The sequence below is a fragment of the Lithobates pipiens genome, unplaced genomic scaffold (assembly GCF_037356315.1).
Source record: "Lithobates pipiens isolate NorthernLeopardFrog02 unplaced genomic scaffold, aLitPip1_a1.2 Scaffold_22, whole genome shotgun sequence".
Taxonomy (NCBI): Eukaryota; Metazoa; Chordata; class Amphibia; order Anura; family Ranidae; genus Lithobates; species Lithobates pipiens.
In genome coordinates, this window is record NW_027507784.1 from 256,072,614 (window position 1) to 256,094,117 (window position 21,504).

Below are 21,504 nucleotides of genomic sequence, written 5' to 3' on the forward strand. Positions count from 1 at the left end.
TCATCAACCGTCCGATCCAGGAAGGCCTCCAACCCTGGTCCAAATAATAAATCACCCATGAGAGTTATCCCACAGTTTAATTTTGGACGCATGATCTCCCTGCCAAGACTCTCCTTGCTGAATTGGTCAGGGCTGTGGACCTCGGACAGATTCCGCCGAAGCATCTGCAATACAAGCTACTTCCTTGAGTAACATGGGAAAGTTAGACAGGATAGTTTCCTTTGCTGTTCCTGCTTCTATATGGGCTTTAATCTGTGAGACAGTATTTCATATTCCGTGCTGCAACAGTGGCCATCATGGCTGGCTTCAAGTTTCCCTGAGCCGAGTCCCAAGCCTTTTTCAAAAGTGAATCCATCCTTCGATCCATGGGGTCTGACAGTACCCCCAAATTCTCAAAGGCCAGATCTGTATGCCTGGACACTTGAGAAAACGCCGCATCTAGCCTAGGAGACTTATTCCATACCAGAGTGTTTACTGCAAAAGGAAACCTTCGTTTCAAGGCTCTTGAAAAGAAAAAAGGTTTCCTCTCTGGATCATGCCATTCCTTCTATCAATCAGCACCTCATGAACCGGAACACTCTTCTTCCCTTTACCCAAAGCCCTTGTACATCTGATCATGAAGGGACAAAGTCTTCCTTTCCTCTTGAATACCTTGAGTGGTGTGAATGGCTCCCAAGAGATCCTCCACCTTTTCAAGAGAAAGTTTATACCGCGAGGACCTTTTGGATTCACCATCCAAAGTATCCTCATCTGACTCCCCCTGGGAATCTGAGACGGCACTGTCCGCATAGTCTTCAATTTCCTCCCTGGAGCCCTCTGGCTTATCCCCACCCGCAGGGGCAATATCCAAAGGGACAGGTGAACCACTGCTGTGCTGGTGGAAGGCTACTCTGGGACTGAGGTAACTGAAAACTGGAGAATAACTCCTTAAATGACTTAAAGGTGCTAGAGAGCTCCCTTACTGAGGCCGCTAGGTCCACACCTTGCTCTGCTGCCTACTTCCTCACCAGCCCCTCAATGCACTCCCACTCCCTACAAAGTGCTTTAGTCCAAGACTCCCCCATAGAAGCCCTACACGAAGGACATTTCTTCTTTCTTCTAAGAACAGCCTGTCCCCAGCACTGACCAGAGGACCACCAGGAGAGCCCCCCCCAGGACCAACCACCCAGGTCTCAGATGCACGCCCCCTTCCCCCCTCGACCACAAGGGAGGGAATACACCGGTGGAGCTACCGACATTTAAGGAAAGAGACCACCACCCCAGGGTTCACCTTACCTTGGAGTGGCTGGTGCTGTTGTCTCCCGATCCAGTTCTTGAAGCCTCTGCTTCCGACATCCTGGGAGCTAGTCATCACAAACGTTGTCGTCCGACCGTTGCCTGTACAGCGCTAAAAGGAAGACCTAACCAGCCAAGCACGCTGTCTATTTCACTTCACCGTGTCTGGAACCGGAAGTCGCAGCCACAGGAAGGAAGGCTGCCCGCACAGGAAGTGACGTCACCCTTCATACCGCTCCACCGATTCCTGCACAGGGGGGAAAAGATGCCACCTCCTGCCGCGCCATGCTAGGCGCCAAACAGTCCTCACCAGACCTCCACCTTCTCCAATGGTAGCTGGGCTGCGCAATGGCATCACAGCTTCGGCCCACCAGGATCCCTAGCCGAGTGACCGCCCAGGACCACCATAGAGAGATCTGTCTCCAGGTAAAAGATTAGCCTCAGCCTCCCCAGCTGACTGGCCACGGTTTCAAAGCGGTGTCTTCCCACCGGAGGAGACACTAACTGAAGGGGCGGATGAGGCTTAAATCGGTAATTGAAGGTGGTGTTTCCTAGAAGGGGAGGAGCCGGGGTCTCTATGGTGGCTGTCCTGAAAGACGGCCTTGGGAAAAATGATTTTACCGCAAGTCCAAAATCCTTTATCATTTGTTCATTGACAGATGCAGCACTCCATTATTCAGAACCATAGGGACTCCCCAAAGCAGTGCTAAACATGAGGGATGGGACAATGAAAAATCTCAAGGCCAACACAAGAGCCAACCAAGTAACAGGAGCTCAACTGGAAACCTGAACTGGAGCCCAACCTGAATAGCCCTTCAAGAAGGAATAGACCCTATAAACAGCAGCCTGCAACACCTTGCGGCCAAAAGCAGCATCTTCAGATGCCAGAACATCCACATTGTAGAATTTTGTGAAAGTGTACACGGATGACCAAGTGGCCACCTTGCAAACTTGCGCAGTTGACCCCCAATGGTGGAAGGGCCAGAAGCAACAAGCAGCCAAGTAGGATGCGCCGTAACAGGGAAATGAGGAACCCAACCCCTGAAAAACAGGCCAGAGTCATCGTCTGTTCGATCAGGCTAGAGGGGTTGCAGAAGACAGCCCCTTTTTTTGACCCGTCTGATCACAAATAGCGAGTCTGATCTCTTAAAGGCCCTGTGACCGCCAAATACGCCCCAATTACCCGAATACATCCAGGGCATGCAAGGTAAAATCCCTTAGGACATTTTGACCTGGGACACAGGGAAGGCAAGGTGATACGATACAAGATCTTTAGTCAAAAGGAATCAGAGGGAAACATGGACAAGGGTGAAAAACCACTATCTTTGTGGCTCACCAGGTAAGAAAGCATGACATGGTAAATCCTACAGTTCCAACATGCTGCAAGCAGAGGTGACAGCAACCAAAAAAAAGCAACCTTCTGGGACAGAGCAAGCAGAGGAACCTCCCGAATATTTCCAACAGGAGGCTCCTGTAGAACAGAACGCACCAAGAGTAGATCCCACGGCCGTAGAAGCAACCGCACAGGTGGAGGCAGATGTAGAACCCCTTGATTAAGAGTGTAAGACCAGGGGATGCCAAAGAAAACCGCCAAGGCAAACACCTAGCAGACTTCAGGTAGTATAGAAGCCAACTGAAAACAGTTCTGTATAGCGAGCTATGTTGCCCTCAGGGTAGCCGAGGACTCTGCTCGCAGAAGATCGTCCAAGCAGCCCAGGACCGCAATCCCCTGCTGATGTAACCACACCAGAACTGGGGACAACACCTTTGTAAATACGCAAGGGGTGGATGCGAGACCAAAAGTCAACACCGCAAGCTGAAAATGCACTTTTCCCACAGTAAAATGGAGGAAGTGTTGGGCACATATTGGAGTGCGTAGATAAGCATCCGTGATGTTGACAGAAGCCCGAAAGCCCCCACGATAAAGGGATGCCACCACCGCACAGATTGACTCCATTACGTACCCAGGGGGAACCAGGACAAGCACACCCTGAAGCAACAGGGCTTGCACAGCCCCAAGGACACCTGCCAAGAGTACAGTGACAGACGCCAATCGGGAGGAAAAAAACCTTTTCGGGGGTTTAAGGCCAGAACACTAGGACATAGGTGAGGAGGGGCCTTGTCTGTGGGTCTACGGAGCCCTGCTCTTGGCTCGCCAGACCAGATCCATTGCATGCCGAGAAGGACCGCATCCGCTATGGAGGCCCTCACCCCCCCATTTCAGACTGTGGAAGACATTTACACTTCCCTCCTGTGAGACTTGTAATGTCATCATCCAGGGTAGCCCCAAAGCATAGAATTGCCTTGAAACCAGCTTTTATTTATTTTTTTATTTTTTTAGAAGCCCAGTCCGCAGACCAACACTTAAGCCCCAATGTAGGTCTAAGCACCACTGTAGAAACCGAGCTTAGCAACCAAGGGAACTGCGTCCAAGATGCATAAAAACTGCAGCCCTCCGGCCAATGGGTCCGCCAACTTAGCAAAAGCAGAGGGAATCTGCTCCCCCTCCAGGTATGTCAGCCGGATCCTTAAAAGCCGGAGACTTCTCTACGAGAATCATGGTTGCTTTGCGCAACCTAGAGACAGGGGGATCCACTACTGGTGAAACAGTCCACTGTTTGAGGGACCCCACAAGGGGTACCTCATGGCAAAGCGTCTTTGGAACCACAAAGGAACGCTTTGGATCCTTCCAGGTTTTTACGAATAAATATTCCAAAAATCGTAAGGAGAAGGGAACGCTTTTGCTGTGTGAGACAGTTTATGGGTGCCAAGGGGACCGGCACCCCCGCCGCAGCCACAGCTGCATCCTCCATATTTAAAATTTCTCACACTAATGAGGGAGACAACCAGCACCTTCTTGTGCGCCACTGCAGTTGTGAAGGAACAAGCTCAGCAATTGACAGGGAGTGTGGCCACCAACCCTGCAAGGTGGGCCACATCCACGATGGCAGACATAGGATCCGTCAAGACCAATGAGGCAGGGGAGGGTGCCATTTACTAGCCTATATGCCTAAGTGCCACCTGTGCACACACAAAACACAGGGGGGCCACCAACAGACCTCCGCCGCCTTAGGCCCCGCACAGGGGCACCACCAGGGTCCCACATGAGGGATGTTTAACCAAGGCTCCTCACAAGGACCACCGGCTGAGACCAGGGGGCACCATTGGACCCCTCAAGGGCATTGGCTGAGACCCAGCAAAAGGGGCACCTATGGAATACCTGCACATGGGGCACCGGTTGAGACCCCCTCCCTGCCTACGGAGGGCCCCAATTAAACAACCCCCCACAGCGCCGTCCCTCTGGAAGAAGGCGTCTGACGTGGCTGTGCGGACTAGCAGGTTGCACAGGCCTGCAGGGGACCGTACCAGGCTAGAGCCAAGGAAGGATTGCGGATGTCCGCATCAAAAAGCAGCGACCTCCACCGCCCCACACGTCTCCCGGTAGACCGCAAAAGTCGTGGCCTAAATTTACACTCCACCACAAATGGTCGGTAGAACGCAAAGCCACGGCCTAAATTATTGGAGAGCCGCAGCAGGGGGTGCGGCTCTGCAGATGCCTAGCCACCCACCCATCAGGCGCCAAGGTGTACCCCCCATAGTGACAACCCTGGAGGGGAGGGGTGGACAGTGTGTCCGAAGCACCTAAGCCAAAGGCCTGGTCCTCACTCGGGGAGGGATGTGGAGGAGAACCCCAGAGAGACAATTAGTAACCATGCCCCACTCAACTCCAGGGAAGGAGAGGAGGGGGCCACCCCCTACATAGCACTCCAGGGACTGCGCAGGTAACGCTTCCAGACAGATCCTCCTCGCCACCACAGTGGGGGGGGGCTGTAGGCCACGAGGAACGATGCGGCACAGGCCGAGAGCAGGTTGTAGGTGACCTGGAGAGACTTAGACCCACTGGACAGGGGCTGGGCCCCCCCCCCCCACAGGTGTAGTCAAGTCTTTTCTGCCTAGTGTCCTACTCCTGTGGGGGGGGGGGGGGTGATATAACCCTATGGTTCTGAATGGATTGCTTTGTCGATCAATGAACGAATGAGAAAATTCTGAGCTGGCTATACATATTGCCAATCACTGTAAATCTCTTGATTGGTTACAGTGGCTCAGAGTACTACATGGGGTTTGAGTAGGGAGTGGAGATTTGAGTGCCCTAGAAGATAAAAGGTCTGAAGCAACTTATTTTGAACCTGGGTTTTTGTCATTAGGCTACATTTTAATCCAGGTTTAATATAGACAGGGTTTACTGAAGAACCACAAAATGGCCTACCTCGCCCAGCAACGGCTATAAATCAGTTGGGACCTAAACAAACCTTTGAAGAAATATCTGTTTCCCATATCTATGAAGGATTACATAAGCTTGCCAAATTTTATTGAAAAACCATTTTGTACCAAAAGCCAATTGTGTGTACTTCTTAGATAATACAAAACAGACTTCTGAGTGAGTCTCCAAGAGATCAAACCACTGTGCCTGCATTAAAATGTGTTGACTTATTTTTTTCCTTTTTACACATAAGCATTTTTGCCAAGAATGAATTTACCAGGTCAATCACATAAAATGCATTAGGTGCATCCAGTGGTTTCAGGGGCTCCTTAAAGCGATATTAAAACCTTTTTGTATTAAAACAAACATGCTATACTTACCCGCTCTGTGCAATGCTCTGTATTGCATAGCAGCCCCAAACCTCTTCTGGGGTCCCCCACTGGTGCATTTCGCTCCTTCTCTTCAGCAAGCACCCCCATAAAAAAAAAGCTTGCGTCTGCTGACACAGACAAGGGCTACTCGGCACCACCCCCTGCACCCTTGTCACAGAAATTGATTGACAGCAGTGGGAGCCATTGCCATCTGCCCAGTGAGAAGGGAGATTGCAGCAAGAGCCACTGCTTTTATGCACATTGCTGGATTGAGACTGGGCATAAATAAGTATAAGGAGGGCGAGTGAGGGATCTTTTGCCACAGGTTTTTTTTACCTTAATTCATAATGCATCAAGGTAAAAAAAAAAAAAAAACTTCTGCCTTTACAACCACTTTAATGCATGTTGACATATTAAATGAAGTGAACTGAGTTTCTTTAATTACTTATCACCACAGAGTGGTGCTATGGATACGATATAAGATAACACATGCCATGTCCCGATATTTGTAATTATTAGAGAGATCAATTTTGTTGAAAATGATGGACTTTGTAGGCATAACACACAAATTTAAAAAAAAAAGGTTAACAAAATGTATTTACAAAATAGAAAATACTAAATGCAAAAACAGATTTGCATAAAACACGAATTGCCTCAGAGCAGAGAGATTACACTGTCAATATAGTCAACCTAGATCATGTATCAATCGAAAACTCAACTAGTTAATTATTGGTTAGATCTAAATGTAACAAAGAAATACAATATTCAGACAGTGTATCAGATGACTCAGCTTGAATTGTCCTACATGTTACGCTTTATACAAACGCTTCATAAGGAGCTTTTGGAGTTTTATCCCTCATACGGGTAGAATAAACATAGGTACAAGCGGGGGATACTGGTATAAATCTCGGTATACAGCCAAATGCAGGAAAATTTGAAAATATTTTTGTCCTGATTAGGATGTGATCCAGTAATTAGTAAGTTGATGTGGTCATTACTTTTTGGTTTCCCCAGGGTTCTCCAGAAGTATTAAACTACAGATAAAGACAATCCCGGGACATTCCCGAAAACTGGTAAAATGGGTATTTTTTGCTGGTAGAAGACCACCGTGATCTCTTCAAACAAGTTTCAAACATTTCCCCCCCTCGATGACAGCACCATGTCGTAGAGTGGCTGCTGTGACGTGGTGCTGTCATCCTCGTCCAAAAAACTAAACTTTCTTTCTTGGTCGCCCTGCAGCAAACTACAAAAGGTTGGCAGTACAATGTCCTGGGATCGGTGGAATGTACTGGCCACCTTGGGCAAAACCTGGATCAGTTCTCAAAATCACTCGATCCTCAAATCTTAAGGGCTCCCTCGCTGATAGGGCCTACAACACACTTGCCCTACGAGCTGAGGTAACCGCTACAAGAAAAATAGTTTTAATGTAAGTAACTTAACTGAAATATCCTTGAGAGGCTCAAAAGGATATTCAGTCAGAGTTTGAAGTACCATGGACAGTTACCAAGCTGGACAACTCCTCACCACTACTGGTCTGGCACGAGATAGATTTGAAAAATCTGGCAATAGCAGGATTTTTCAGGAGAGAACTGGAGGAAAAACACGGATAGCTGCCGCATGTACCTTTAAGGTACTAACAAAAAGACCTTTGTCGACACCCCCTTGAAAAAAAAAAAAAAAAAAAATCAAAAATTTAAGGAATATCATGAATTAATCTGATTTTTAGATAACCATGCGTTAAATCTTTTCCAAACCTTGGAATATATGGCTCTAGTGACTGTTTTTCTGCAATTTGCCAGTCTTGACTACATTGTCAGAGAACCCCTGGGCGCTCAGTATCTTTTCTTCAGATACCAAGCCGTCACGCTTAAGGAAACCACCTGTGGGTGTGACACTGGACCCTGAGATAGTAAGTCTTCTCTCTTTGGAAGACTTGGTGGAGGTTCAGAGATCAGAGTCTGTAGCAAGGAAAACCATGGCCTCTTGGGCCAGAAAGGGGCGATTATAGAATAAGATCTGTTTCTTTTAGAAGAAACTTCCGGAGGACTTCCCGTCAGACTTATTCCAGAAGGCGTAACAGAGGACAAATGGCCATGGATTCACGAGAGCATCAATCCCCGAAGATTGATTTGCTGGATTCATGGAAAAGAACCTCTGTCTTGCGGTTGTACTGATTTCAGAACAGATCCGCTTCGGGACATCCCCATCTGTTGGCGAGATCCACAGACTTCGGGATGAAGGGACCAGTTGTCTCGATCTACCCGGTAGCGGCTGAGAATCTGCTAGACAATTGTGTGCCCTTCAGGTGCAAAGCTGTAAGCTAGATTCCCTTCTGCCCATGATAAAATCTCCTGGGCAATAGATTGAAGTATCCGGCTCCTTGAGCCTCCATTTGTTGAGGTACGCAACAGTCGCAATATTATCGGATAGAATTTGGAGATTGTGACCCCTGATTTCCATCTGAAGTGACTGCAAGGCTCTCTGAACTGCTAGCAGCTCTGATTACATGAAGCCCTTGCTTCCCTCGAGGACCACTCTCCTTGTGCTACTGCGTTGCTGATGTGGGCCCCCCCATCCCCAGGAACTCACATCCGTAGTGATCCTTTGTGATATAGGAATGGACCATGGCGTACCTCGTTAGGTGCAGGTTTGTCCTCCACCACCACAAGCTTTTCTTTACCCTGGCGGGTAACCAGTACCTTGCGTCTCCGTCCCAGTTCCTTAAAGTGGTTGTAAACCTGCCTCCATAAGTTTAACCCATAGCAATCCTCACAACAAACTGTTAAAATCACGATATGTAAATTTCACCTTACTGGCTCCATTTGCTTGTAGTCTGTATTGTTATTTCTGCTGACGTCAACGGCGCATGCGTACCTAATGCAATGGCACGCTCTGTGCCGTCACTCCATAATGACGTGTGCCGTATCCTTCATATCCGCTCATGGCACCATGCCAATATCCCATATTAGTCTCAGTAAACATTTCCTGATACACCCTATGTGACCTTACATGACACATGGGGTGTAAACATTGGGACAGCATGGCATCCTATCAAAACGGCAGCACACTGCAGTGGGACATGTCATTGTAATGCCAAAATGAAAGTGAGGCTTGGCTAAGAACCCCAGTGATCATGTGTGAGATTATATATCAGAATAACAGGAAGGGCGGAAGTAAATTGCTAGACGGACTCTGAAGACAGCAGTTAAAATGGAGCTGCCTTTTCCCAGGAAGATTATTTTTTAAAACCACTGCAAAAATGGTAATAGACAAGATTTGGGGTTATTAATGCGGAATGTGTTAGAATACATTGCTATACTACCTTATTTAAAGAAAAATGGCTTCATAAGGAGAGAGTTTACTTCCTCTTTAATAGAAACAGTTGTAATGGACGTTGATTAAAGCTTGCCCATGGTACTGCAGGAAAGCATGAGGTCATCAGACCCACTGCTCTCTAAACGTGTCTCAGCGACACCAACTGGTTGGTCTAACGCTGACATAGTTTGGATCATTTTTGTAATCTCCTGTGGAAGAAAAACTTTTTGGTCTACAGAGCACAAGTCGTACCCCAGATATGTCACCTTCTGGGGCGGAATCAAGGACGACTCCTCTACGTTTATTAACCAGCCTAGGGACTACATGAAGTCTTGTACAGTCTGGAGATCCGCTAATAACTTTTGGTATGACTGCCACCACAATGAGGTCGTCCAATAGTGACAGCCTTTAACCTTAGCGGAGCCAGCACCTCCCCAAACACCTTTGTAAAAATGCGTGGGGCTGAGGACAGACCGAAGGGGAGGGCTTGAAATTGAAAGTGCCGAGTCTGTTCCCATCTTGACTGCTAATCTCAAGAATCTTTGGAAGGCTGGATGTGTAGGTAAGCATCCCTCAAATCCAAAGTGGCCATGAAGCAGTTTGGGTAAAGCAGGTTTTTGATTGTGAATACTGTCTCCATAGGGAAGTTCTTGTATCGGATTGAACGGTTTAGAGACCGGAGGTTCAGGATAAGCCGATACTTTCCTGATAGCTTTTTGATGAAAAATATATTGGAATAAAACCCCATGCCCTAATCTGGCCAGGGAACAGGGATCAGGACTTTTTGATCTAACAAGTCTTTAATTTGGAGATCCAGAGCCTTTGCTTTCTCTCGATCTTGGGGAGCAAAGGTTACCAATAACTGCTCTGCTGGTTGGCGAGAAAAATTCAGCCTGTACCCATTGGTCACTAGGTCCAGGATGAAGGGACTTGAAGTGACTGCTGCCCATTGTGGGAGAAAGGCCCTCAATCTTTCTCCCACTGGGGGACACGAGTCACTGGCTTGGAGAGTTGAGGATTAAACAAGACCCCCTTTACCTCTGTCTTTGTGCCCTGTCCAATATTTTTTGGGCCTGTTGTCCTTTTCTCTAGGGCCTTGCTGCCTACCTTGGCCCAAAAAAATAAATAAATAAAAAAATAAATAAATAAATAAAAAAAAAACCCGGGTGTAGGGTTTTTTTTTTCCCACTGGAAACACCTTTTTCCTATCGGCTGTACGTTCCAGTGCCTCCTGCAGTCCTGGGCCAAAAAGATGATCACCCGTTAAGGGAAGCCCACAAAGGCGCAACTTTGAGGCTGAATCACCTGACCAGATTGTAAGCCATAGGCTTCTTCTGGCCGAATTCACCAAGTCCTGGCTGTCATTCTTACCGACTCTGCGGCAGAATCAGCCAAAAATCTCACCATACAAAAAAGAAGAGGGAAAGACTTCAAAATCTGCTCTCTAGAGATACCTGTCGACAAACGTGTTTGAATTTGTGTCAACCATACTTCCAGATTTCTGGCTACGCATGGGGGACAGAGCTGGTTTAAGATGCCCAACAGCTGAATCCCAGGCTCTGTGGAGAAGGATATCCCTTCTTGTCCATCGGGTCCTTAAGCCTGCCCATATCAAACGCTAGGTCAGAGTTTTTTGAAACCTTTGAAAGAGGTGCGTCCAACTTAGGAGTTTTGTTCCATGGCTGCACTGTGTCCTCAAGAGGAAAAACCACCTTTTTAGGTTACCAGAAAAGAAAGGTTTTCTCTGGATTTTCCCACTCCAGTTTGATAATATCAATCGGGGAACTATGTACTGGAAAAACTCTAGACTTCTTATGCAAACCCTTGTACATAAGATCAGGTTTGGATAATTGTACCTCTTCCAATTCAAGTGTAGTATAGATATCTTTAGAAGATGTTTATGACTTAAAGGCTAACAAACCTTGAGCCCCTTGTGGATTCTCTATCCCTGGGCTCTATAGCTGACCCGATTCTCTAGGACAAGAATGTGTAGATCTGGCTTCAGCTTCAGTCTTCCCTCTGTTTGCTGTGGAGTGCTACTGACTGAAGCCCTAATTGAAGATGCACCCTCAGCTGGAGTCTGAAGCTTGTCAATTTGCGTTTTAAATGAGCTAAAAGGTAGACACAAGCTCATCTCTAACAGATGTCTATTTTCTGACAGGAGGCTTCTATACAGGTGCAACAAACTGCTTTGCTACATGAGGAGCTCAGTTTGTGCAAACCACCCATTTTCTTTTTGGTGGCTGCGTTTGGGCCTTGTCCTGGGTCATAGTCTGCATGACAAAATAAATGACCCACAAGGAAACTATAAAAGCCACCTAATCATTTCATAACTCGTGCAGGAGGGAGGAAAGGTGTCCCCTTACACCCAATACTACAGAGAGGGGAGGGGGAGGGAACACTCACAGGGATTGCAAGAGGGTGACAAAAAACCCCAGGCTCACCTGTGAGGTGCTGGTGTTAGGGACCGTATCCACTGCCTGTGCAGGTACCGCGGAAGGATCCATCCTGCCCCTCTTGGTCGTCCACAGACTCACTGCTTTACCAAAAAAGACCAGCAGTCAGTGTCTCCTGTTTGTGCCGTTATGAAGACCGGAACTGGCATCTCCGATGCCCAATGTCATATGCTCTGGAAGTGACCTTTCTAGGTACTGGGCCAGCTTGTAGCTCAGTAGCTCCACCCCCCTTGAGTGCTGTGGCTTCCCATTTCCCTTGCATGCATCAGACACGCTGTCAGAAGGGGAAAGGATACAGCCGCTCTGTAGCCATTAGTGCAATGCACCACATGTGAGCCAACCCCTCGGTCCTGGCCCTCTCCAGGCACTGAAAACAGGAGAAAGCAGCACAGCCAACTTCCCCAGTGACTATGCTGCTTCTCGCAGAGGAGAAAAGGTTAGTGACATGCCCCACACAGCCATTCAGAGCCCCTGCTCATAAGACCTAGGGGACCAGGTTCCAGGAACATGTTAACCCCCCGTCCAGAGGAAACAATAACTGGCATGGGGCTTGGAGGACTGCCCTTTTATCTGGTGGAGTAACGCGTTTCCTGTCCTGGTAGGAGGAGCCCTAGGTCTCATGGGCTGTCCTGGAAGATGCTTGGAGGAAAAAAAAAACCTTCAAAGTTGTGGACATGTTCTATAAATTAAATGATGCACATACTCAAGTAATCTATGTTCATTCCAGGTTGTGAATCAACAAAACTTGAAAAATGCCAAGGGGGGTGAATACTTTTGCAAGCACTGTATATTACACAAGTGTGTATAGGCCTCTGCAGCAAGAATTTCGCCCCACAAATATTTCTGCATAGAAGCAATAAATTGAGCGATGTTCCCATTCCTTTAAGGGCTTGATTCTTATATATAGGGCCTAAGTGTGCATATGTCACTCCTTACAGCTCTTAAGAGAAAAAAATATCCATAGACAGAACCCTATACCCACAACCAAGCCATGTTTTATTTTTCATGTATTCATTTTATCTATAGGTTAAAATCAATGGACTTGTGGCTTTTTTTATGTTCAATCTAATCATGTAACAAAATTACTTTATCCTCCAAGATGGAGCATGCGTGAGGTCAAAAACCCAGTGAAACATGGGGGTAGTGTGTAGCTGTTGGAATCCAGACTTTCTGAAACTGGATGCTTTGTGCCTAGTCAGGACGCTGCCCACATTGCACTGGAATTATTGGATCATAGTTAAAGCCATGACATTTAATATCCACACAAAGTAAAAGATCTGAATATTTCTATAAAAACACCCCCAATTGTGCTAGACTTGACTACATTCATGACACCACACCCTGGGCCTCTATATTCATGCCATCCGCTAAATGACGACTATCTATGCCCTTGGAAGCTGGCCTATGAAATGGAGACAAGAACATCCTCTACTTTTCACTTTTCAAGACAGCTTATTAAGATCCACCAAGAACACCCAGTGGAATGCCTATCGCTTCTGATGTTGCTGATCAGAAGTGCTTTCAAAAAGGTAAAATATTTCTTGCTGAGCAACAACCCTTCACATTCAGCCCAGAAGCGTCTGATAGCCTATCTTTTTACCCCAAAAGTACCATCTGCTTTGAGGCTGCCACTTCAGTTTTTTATGTAGTGAAGTGGTCTGCTAGATATACCACTGGGGCAGGAGAAGTTTACAGAATAAAACAGATCTGTGTAACCAAAAAAGATAATGAAATCCAAAACTTTACCTGCTGGATCGGTTTCTAATTTTTGACGCTTGCGACTTTTCGTTTTCTTTTTGGCTTCCGATGCTCCAGGGTTAGCAGAACCTTCACCTTCCTGGCATTGATCACCAACATCTTCAGAGACGGCTTCTTCCTGTATCGGGCTCATACTTCTCCTTCCAACAAGGCTTGTAGCAAAGCTAGAAAGATGATTAAATGTTATCAATTTGTTTTTTCTTGCACCTACTAGATTTCAATCTGCTTCTGAAAAACAAATAGCCACCACGTAATATGACTTCTGTTTTCTATAAAGCAGACTTGTACTCAAAACATATCTGAACAAATTAAAAGGCCAAATACATCCAGAAAAAAAAACAAAAAAAAACAAATGCACATTGTATTGCAGAAGACTTTTTTTTCACAGAAGCCTGCAGAGCACTGCACCTGTGATCAGAGGATTGTGGGTGTAATGCCAGGCTCCTGTAAACACTGCCTGCTGCAGCTCTGTTGCCCATACCTCTTCAAGTGCTTTCAGTTACAGAGCTGTAGGCAGTGTAAATGGAACAAGTGTGCTCATCAGCACCCTTGCAGTCCATTGAGAACTGCAAGCTGTCTGCTACAGTGACAGGTGGGACTTCTAGCTCATTCACTCACAGACTGATGTGAATGGATGATGCGCGGTTTTCAAACCATGGCAGTGGGTGTGAGGAGAGAATCCCCACTCGCCGTCACAGGTAGTGGGGTTCTAGTGGCAGGTTAATAGGAACATATTACTCTAAATGTGTGCAATAGGCTCCAAAAGGTGAACTTATCCTTTTAACATGTTTGTGGGCTGTAATTTATCTAGGTCAGTTGGTCATATTCAACTGGACTTGTTCTATAACGTTGAAGATGTTTTACTGACATTTTCAACAGCTTCTTCTGCTCCAACAGTGTCCGGTACATATCCTGCACTTTGAGCCACAAGGGTTTCTCCGTTTGCCCTAATCCAATCGCCATTAAAGGTTTCAACACAGGCATTAATAATCCAAGAAGATGGGAGGTGGTGTGAAAGATCCCTAAAGCATTACATAACCCATTTCCTGGTGCCATGACATTTAGTGTTTATTGTTCAAAGTAACATGGCTGAAAGTGTAAATTGCTTGCAAAACCAGAGTAGTGACGTTAAAGTGTTTCTAAAGGGCTATTTTTTTCCTAAAATAAAGATGTTTATACTTGCCTCCTCTGAGCAAAGATAATGCCCAGCTCAGCCTCTTACCTCCCCTCCTGGGGTCCCCAGCCAGCACTCCCCTCTCCCGAGTGCCCACCATCTTAAGCTATGTGGATGCACTCATGCTCACTCCTCACGATTTTAACAGCAGCAGGTGATAAAAAGACCCACAAAGGGGGAGGAGGCCTGAGGAGAATTTCTGGGACTAAAACTCCTATGCGACTTCCTACCATGCTGCATTCCCACAAAGGCCTCAACTATGAATTTAATATAATACTGTAATTTAAGCTTATACGCTGACAACTCTTTCTCGGATATCGTATGGTCCCACAGAATCTCCCCTCAGCCTCATCACCTTTGTGGGTCTTTCCATGTAAAGGATAGATACCCATCTACACTCAGGTTCAGGAACAAAGCACTGAGCCTATGGGTGCCACTGTTCTGACTGTCCTGTGATAAGAGGAAGACATCAGCACTGCTGCTACACACGGCACAGTGCTGATTGAGAGGGCTAAGGTAGGTAATGGCGGGGGGGGGGGCATCTAGTGGAACTTTTTACTTTAGTGCATGAATCTCATCATCAAGGTAAAAAATTATTAGACTTTAGAACTGCTTTAAAAAGAGGGCTAATCTGGGTGAGATAGTATTGGAAGGTTCCTACCCAATATTCAGCATGGCTACTTTAAACCTTTTCACCCTACTTGCGAACAAGTTCAAGTTGTGTGCCTATAAAATGCTAGACTATATTCCTGACACTCAGAAATAGAAAGGATGCTTTAAAAAGTTTGCAAACATCCTCAGCTTTACAGAAAATGTCCAGTTGAATGCGACTACTACTAGCCATGTTATTCATGCTTTAGAACAGGGGTCTCAAATTGGTGGCACTCCAACTGTTTGCAAAACTATGAGTCCCATGAGGCATTGCAAGGCTGACAGTTACAAGCATGACTCCCTCAGCCAGAGGCATGATGGGACTTGTAATTCTGCAACAGCTGGAGAGCCACCAGTTTAAAATCCCTGCTTTAGAAGGACTAAAACCGGTATCCACTTATTTTGTGGTCTGTGTCCAGATCAGGTGGTTTCTCTTCCCTGAAGATCAAAAGCCGATATTATCCCCCTGTAGCAGTAATGACATTTAGTGTAGTTGTTAACCAGTCTCTGACTTCAACTCTGAACCCTTCTATATGCAAAATGCCTTCACTTGTAAGATGTTTGGCAGTTCTTGCACAGAAACCAACAGTTTCAAAAACCTATACAAATTTACAATGTGAATCAATACAGGCTTTGACTAGGGCAATTCATAGCCCATTTCAGATATTTTAGTAATTCTTTGTCAATTTGCTAATGTGCTTTGGATCTTTATTGTGCTGAAAGACTTTGCATCTCTCCATTAAAATGATTGTAAACGCCATTTTTAAAGTTTATGCTACAGGTAAGCCTATATTAAGGCTTACCTGTAGCTAACCAGGATCTCTCCTAAACCTGCAGAGTTTAGGAGATATCCCCTGTATGCAATGACAATCGGTACATATGCACTAGAGCAAACTGACGCAATGGCACCTATATGCCGCTGCATCAGTCTGCGTGCCATTACCAGCATCTCCCTAGCCTGTACCCGGACGTAACTGCAGGACAACATGTCGGCGGCCAGAGGGGGAAGACGAAGGCGGCGTCAGGGGCTTCAATCTGAGGTAATAATACATAATGAGCTAGTATGCTATGCATTTGACTTTGGGGGGGGGGGGGGGGGGGTTTATACCAGAGTTTACTTCCTCTAACTGAAGTTGAATAACCACATCACACTGATATAATGCATAATGTATAGATGACTGAAAGCAGTCTAGGGCCAGAAGCAGCAGAGCAAACCACAAACCATTACATTTTAACCCACTGATTTACAGTCACCATTGTTTTTCGATTTGCTCTACTGCTCTTTTCAGACAGCAAATGCCATTTCTAAGCACACCTATGAAGGATGAATTGACACAATCGTTCTCAGTGTAGTTGCATGCATATTGACCCAACCATTGCAAGGGATACCAGATGACCGCAAGGAAATTCCAGGGTTATTGGAGACTTAAATATTAAACTGGTCAGCGCTTGGGTTGAATTTGCTGGGTCAGTCAGTCCTGAGTAAACTAGCAGTTTGAAATCCATGCCACTAGTAAAGTATTTTCCTTACAGTAGAATGGCTGACTTCAAATAATTTGGTCATTTTTTAAATCCCTTAGATTCATGGGCATCCACGCTTTTCTTTTTAGGGGCTTAAAGAGCTTGGCATCATGACACCACACGTCAAAACAAAGACCTCCAGAACCTAGATATCTGAAGGTTTAAAGACAGGATCCACCTGCACACTCCCAAATCATGACATCTGCTATGGAATATTGTATAATAAATTAATGGATTTGAAGTGGTAGTTGTACATACCTTTCATATGACAAATCTGCATTTTTGTTCATTTAGATCATAAAAAAATACACCATGTTAATTTTTTGTGTGTCATTTGTTCAAGCATATTACCTTTAATCAGTAGACACTATATGACTTTGAAAAAAAACTTTGAGAGGTGGGGGTTATTTTTCACACATCTGTACATGGCAGCAATACTTAACATAGCTCTATGCTGATGGGAGTATAAACTCACTTTGTGCAAGTGAGCGAGCAAAAAAACAAACAGGGGGCTCCAAGATACAGTTGGAAGGCAAGGGGGGGGGGGGGGGGGGTGTCAGCTGTTTTTGCAAAACAGGTCATGGTGATCCAGTTGTTAAAAATCACTGATTGCACTCAGAAATTGACCAGGCATTGCAATGATCAACAATTTTTGATGAGCTACTGGAGCATTCATCCTGCATCTATTGATCTTGGCCTGATGACACCAGACTCAATAGCAAACAGATACGATCCACCTACATGCGCTTCCAAGGAGGTTCCAATCATTGAGGTCTCTTCTGAAACACTGTATAAAAATGCATGTAATTATTTCAGTGGACAACTCAGGTAATAGAGCACGGTCCTCAATACCGCCAAAGTGTTCAACAGCGTAAAGTGCAAATATCTTCCGGCTTTACTCAAATTTAGATTTAGACTGCTCTTTATTAAATGGGTCAATAGTTCACTATCCCCTTCCTTTGATTTGAAAAGAGGGAACAGACACAGGTGCCTCTTAACACCATTACTTTTTGCTATAGCTATAGTGTTTTTTTGCAACAGGTTCAGAAGAGGAAATCAGGAACCATTGGCATTGTATGCCAACAATACTAATGTCCAACACTTTGGGTCCAAGATTTATAAAAAGAAAATAAATAGCACTCCGCAAATGCCTCAGCATTTGCACAGCTGTCACAAATGGCCCCCATAATATGTCTGTATTTTCAAACACCGTTCACCCATTAGTGCCCATAATCTGGTATTTTCCTGAAATGCCACAATTGGTAAAAAAAAAAAAAAAATACTGCATTATGGCCACTAGATGGAGCTGAGAATTATAGGAAAAACATATGACTCATGACAGTTGTGCAGATGCAGAGTCATTGGTATACCGATTTTTAAATAAACCCAAAGTCTTGCTTATAGGGCTATAGATTTCAACAGGATTCAGCATGTCCTCTGGCTTAACCATCAGGTAGGACAAAACCATGGTTCTTCCTCTGGGCCTGCTCCTAGAATGTTAAGCCCTATTAACTCCTTTAAAAGTGGTGCAGAAAATGATACAACTCAATATCCAGATCTGTTTAGTCAATTTATGACTCTCAACCTAGTCCCTTTGCTGTAATTTCAGAGGCAAAAACACCACCAGGTACCAACTGTAGTTGGCAAAACTGTACGTGGAAGACAATGTGTGAAAAATGAAAAAAAGGGAAGGTGGTTACCTGGTTTGGCAGTCCAGACCAAACCAAATGAGTCTGTAGAAGGCTTGAAAATTGCGGTCCACGTCTTACTTCACCATCCTCAAACTAGAGGAATTCTGCCAAAAAGATTGGGCTAATAGCAAAACCCAGACTTGCACAGAGGACGGATGAATTTACCCCAAAGTACCTGCAGCCGTAATTGCAGCCAAAAATATAATTTACAAACTAGGTTTTGCATCTTTAACCCTTTCGCTGCTAGGCCCTGTGCGCCATTTTGTACACTCATGTGGCCAGACCATTTTTGCAATTTTTCCTTTTTATTTTTCACTTATAGCAGTCAGAGTTAACACAAACCATATATTTTTCGGCAAGCACATTAGTAAAAAGAAAAAAAAAAAAAAAAAAATTAGGCGCTACTTATTTTTTAGACCCTGTGGTATTTAGGCACATATTTTTTTTTTTAAAGCCAATATATAAAAATTGCAAAAAAACACACTAAAACCATACAAAATGCCTACTAAATATGAACGCTTAACCTGTATTGTGTTAATAAATAAATTAGTAAATTCTAAATGGCACCTTTTTGAGAAATGGTGAAAATCGGAAGCACGCAAATGTTTTAGAAAATCTGGGGAGGTTTTCCTTTTTCACTTACAGCTTTCAGAATTTGTAAAAGCACATGGCCAGTAGAATAAAAAGAAAGGGCTACTGATTTTTAAAGTCAACACAATATTTGTGCAAATGTTTATCACAATATTTTCATAAAAATAAATAGTGCACACAGACAACTTGCAAAATCCCTGCTAAACTGCTACTGAAGCATTGTTCACATACGGCATACTAAAGTGTATGCCCATGGGGGCCATGTTCACCTGCACAGGGTTGCATAGGTGTTCCATGCATCCCCGTACAGGTAGTCCCATTTATGTAAATTGGGATGCAACGGCTGCACAGGCATGGCTGCTGTTCCCAATCTGACATCCGTGTGGGTACATGACCCAGAATGCAGACAGTGTGACAGCTCAGGGACATACATGCATGTAAAATTGGGAGCAACAGCTCTGTTAGTGCAGGTGCTACATCCCAAATGACATCAACGGGACTGCCTGCACAGAACACCTGTGCATCCCTGTAAAAGGTACGCTGTGTATGCCTTCTGTGAACAAGGCCTTCAGCCCCTTTCCTGCAAGCACACTGATCGGGTCTGCCTGTCCGTTTTTTTGTTTTTTCTTTTTTAAGGCTGCCCAATCAGACCACCTATTGTCCTCTGTGGAGAGGCTCATGTAAATGGACATGTGTCCGTTTACACCCACCTGCATCCGATCAAGTTCAGTCCGCTAAAAACACAGGGATGGGGATCCTGTTCCCAATCTATCTAGAAAACCAGACCGGATGGTATCAGATGGAAGTGGACAAGCAATCAGTTTCCATCTGACCACCCCACAGAGGATAGTAGCCTGTGTTGCATCAGCACAGCAGACCCGTCATCCGCCTGCTCAGCAGACTGAGGGGTGGTTGCCATCTCCCCAAAAAGTCACTGGGTCTTACTGGTTTTTGTTTTTCCTTTTTACATTTTTTGGTGAGATAACAGAGGTCTAAAAAACAGATCCCCATATCTTTCAGGCAGAAAGTCTCTGCAGCACTTTACTTGAATGAATCAAACCTTTATAGATTCCTCCATTTAAAAAAAAAAAAAAAAAGAATCTGATATATAGTAACCACCATTGTCACTATGTATCAGCTGTCAGTGTGTGGTCTAGGAACGATCTGTAGTGATTGCTGCCTGCACCCCCTCTAATACAGGGGGGAGCTTGGTAAACATGTTTATCAAACCAACCCAAGCCCCAACTTCACCCCCACCCGCAACACAACCCCCCCCCACCAGCCTAACAGATAATGGAGATCAGTGCAGGGAGAAGCTGCAGGTGGTGGGAGGGGAAGGAGGGAACGCCGCTCGGAGCAGCCATTGATCGTGGATGCAGGGCAGTATAGAGGGTGATCTGCGTGATGGGGGAGGAGGGGACACATCTGGATTCCCCCCCCCCCCCCCCCCAAGCCCCATGCAGCACCAGAAGTCGGGAGTGGAAGAGAAGGGATTCTGGCTAGTCATGGCAGCTGCAGGGGATGTGGGGGGGTCGGATCAGGTGTGTGCGTGGAGGGCAGAAGGTGGGTAAATGGGATAGAAAAGGAGAGTGGGGTAGCAGTTTTAGATGGAGGTTAATAGTGGAAGGTGGAGAGGCAGAGGACAGGAAAGCGGCAGCATGGAGAGGAGGGGGAGGGGCAATCACATTAGATTAACTCCAATCAGCGGGTTGTAATTTGCTCAGAGTTATAGAATTGTTCAGCAGTCTACTGAACAATTCTGCTATAAATTTATGGAAGGGACTATGAGCTTATAGCAGAGGGAGAAATTGAGGTTTTGTGCGGCGTATGGACTTGGCCACCTGCAGGCACTTCTGTAGGTCTGTATGACGTACGGACCTGGCAGTGAAAGAATTTAAGTATTTGGCATATTGAATAAAGAAATCTGGAAAATCACAAAAAAAAAAAAAAAGTCCAGGAAAGGGGAATGCAAATACTTGTAGTTAGGATCTTAAAGCAGAGATAAAAATGCCTTTATAGACCACGTATTTGGTATAACTACTGTGAGGCTTCAAGCAATGCATTAAAAAAAAATAAAAAAATAAAAAAAAAAATAAAAAAAAGGGTTGAACAACTGTTTCAGCAATGGAATATTGTAGCCTTTGAGACCATACCACAAAGTTAATTTAAATTTAAGATTCAGTATTACACGTTCCTTTAGTTATCCACTTAATAAAAATTGATCTTTGCATTAGTACATCTGCAAGCCAGATGTTTCATTTAAAGGATATAAAGTTCTGTTACATAGGATGAATGCTATTCCCAGTATGGCCTGAAAGTACTATGCAGGACTACTTAAAAAGGGAAGCGACATGATTAATTACCTCTGTAAATGTCCGAGATACTTGGCTTGTCTTGAAGAATTATTAATTCTTAATTTTATCAGTTTAATCTGAGAGCA

General features: G+C 45.2%; 1 protein-coding gene across 2 annotated transcripts in view; it reads right to left on the reverse strand.

Annotated features, from left to right (window-relative positions):
* Window positions 1-21,504, reverse strand: part of PARN (poly(A)-specific ribonuclease) — a 228,896-nt gene that overhangs the window by 8,100 nt on the left and 199,292 nt on the right. For both annotated transcript variants that reach the window (XM_077448968.1, XM_077448969.1), the window contains one exon: window positions 13,425-13,600. In XM_077448968.1, coding sequence (XP_077305094.1) covers window positions 13,425-13,600 — 176 coding nt within the window. The remainder of the gene's footprint in view (window positions 1-13,424; window positions 13,601-21,504) is intronic.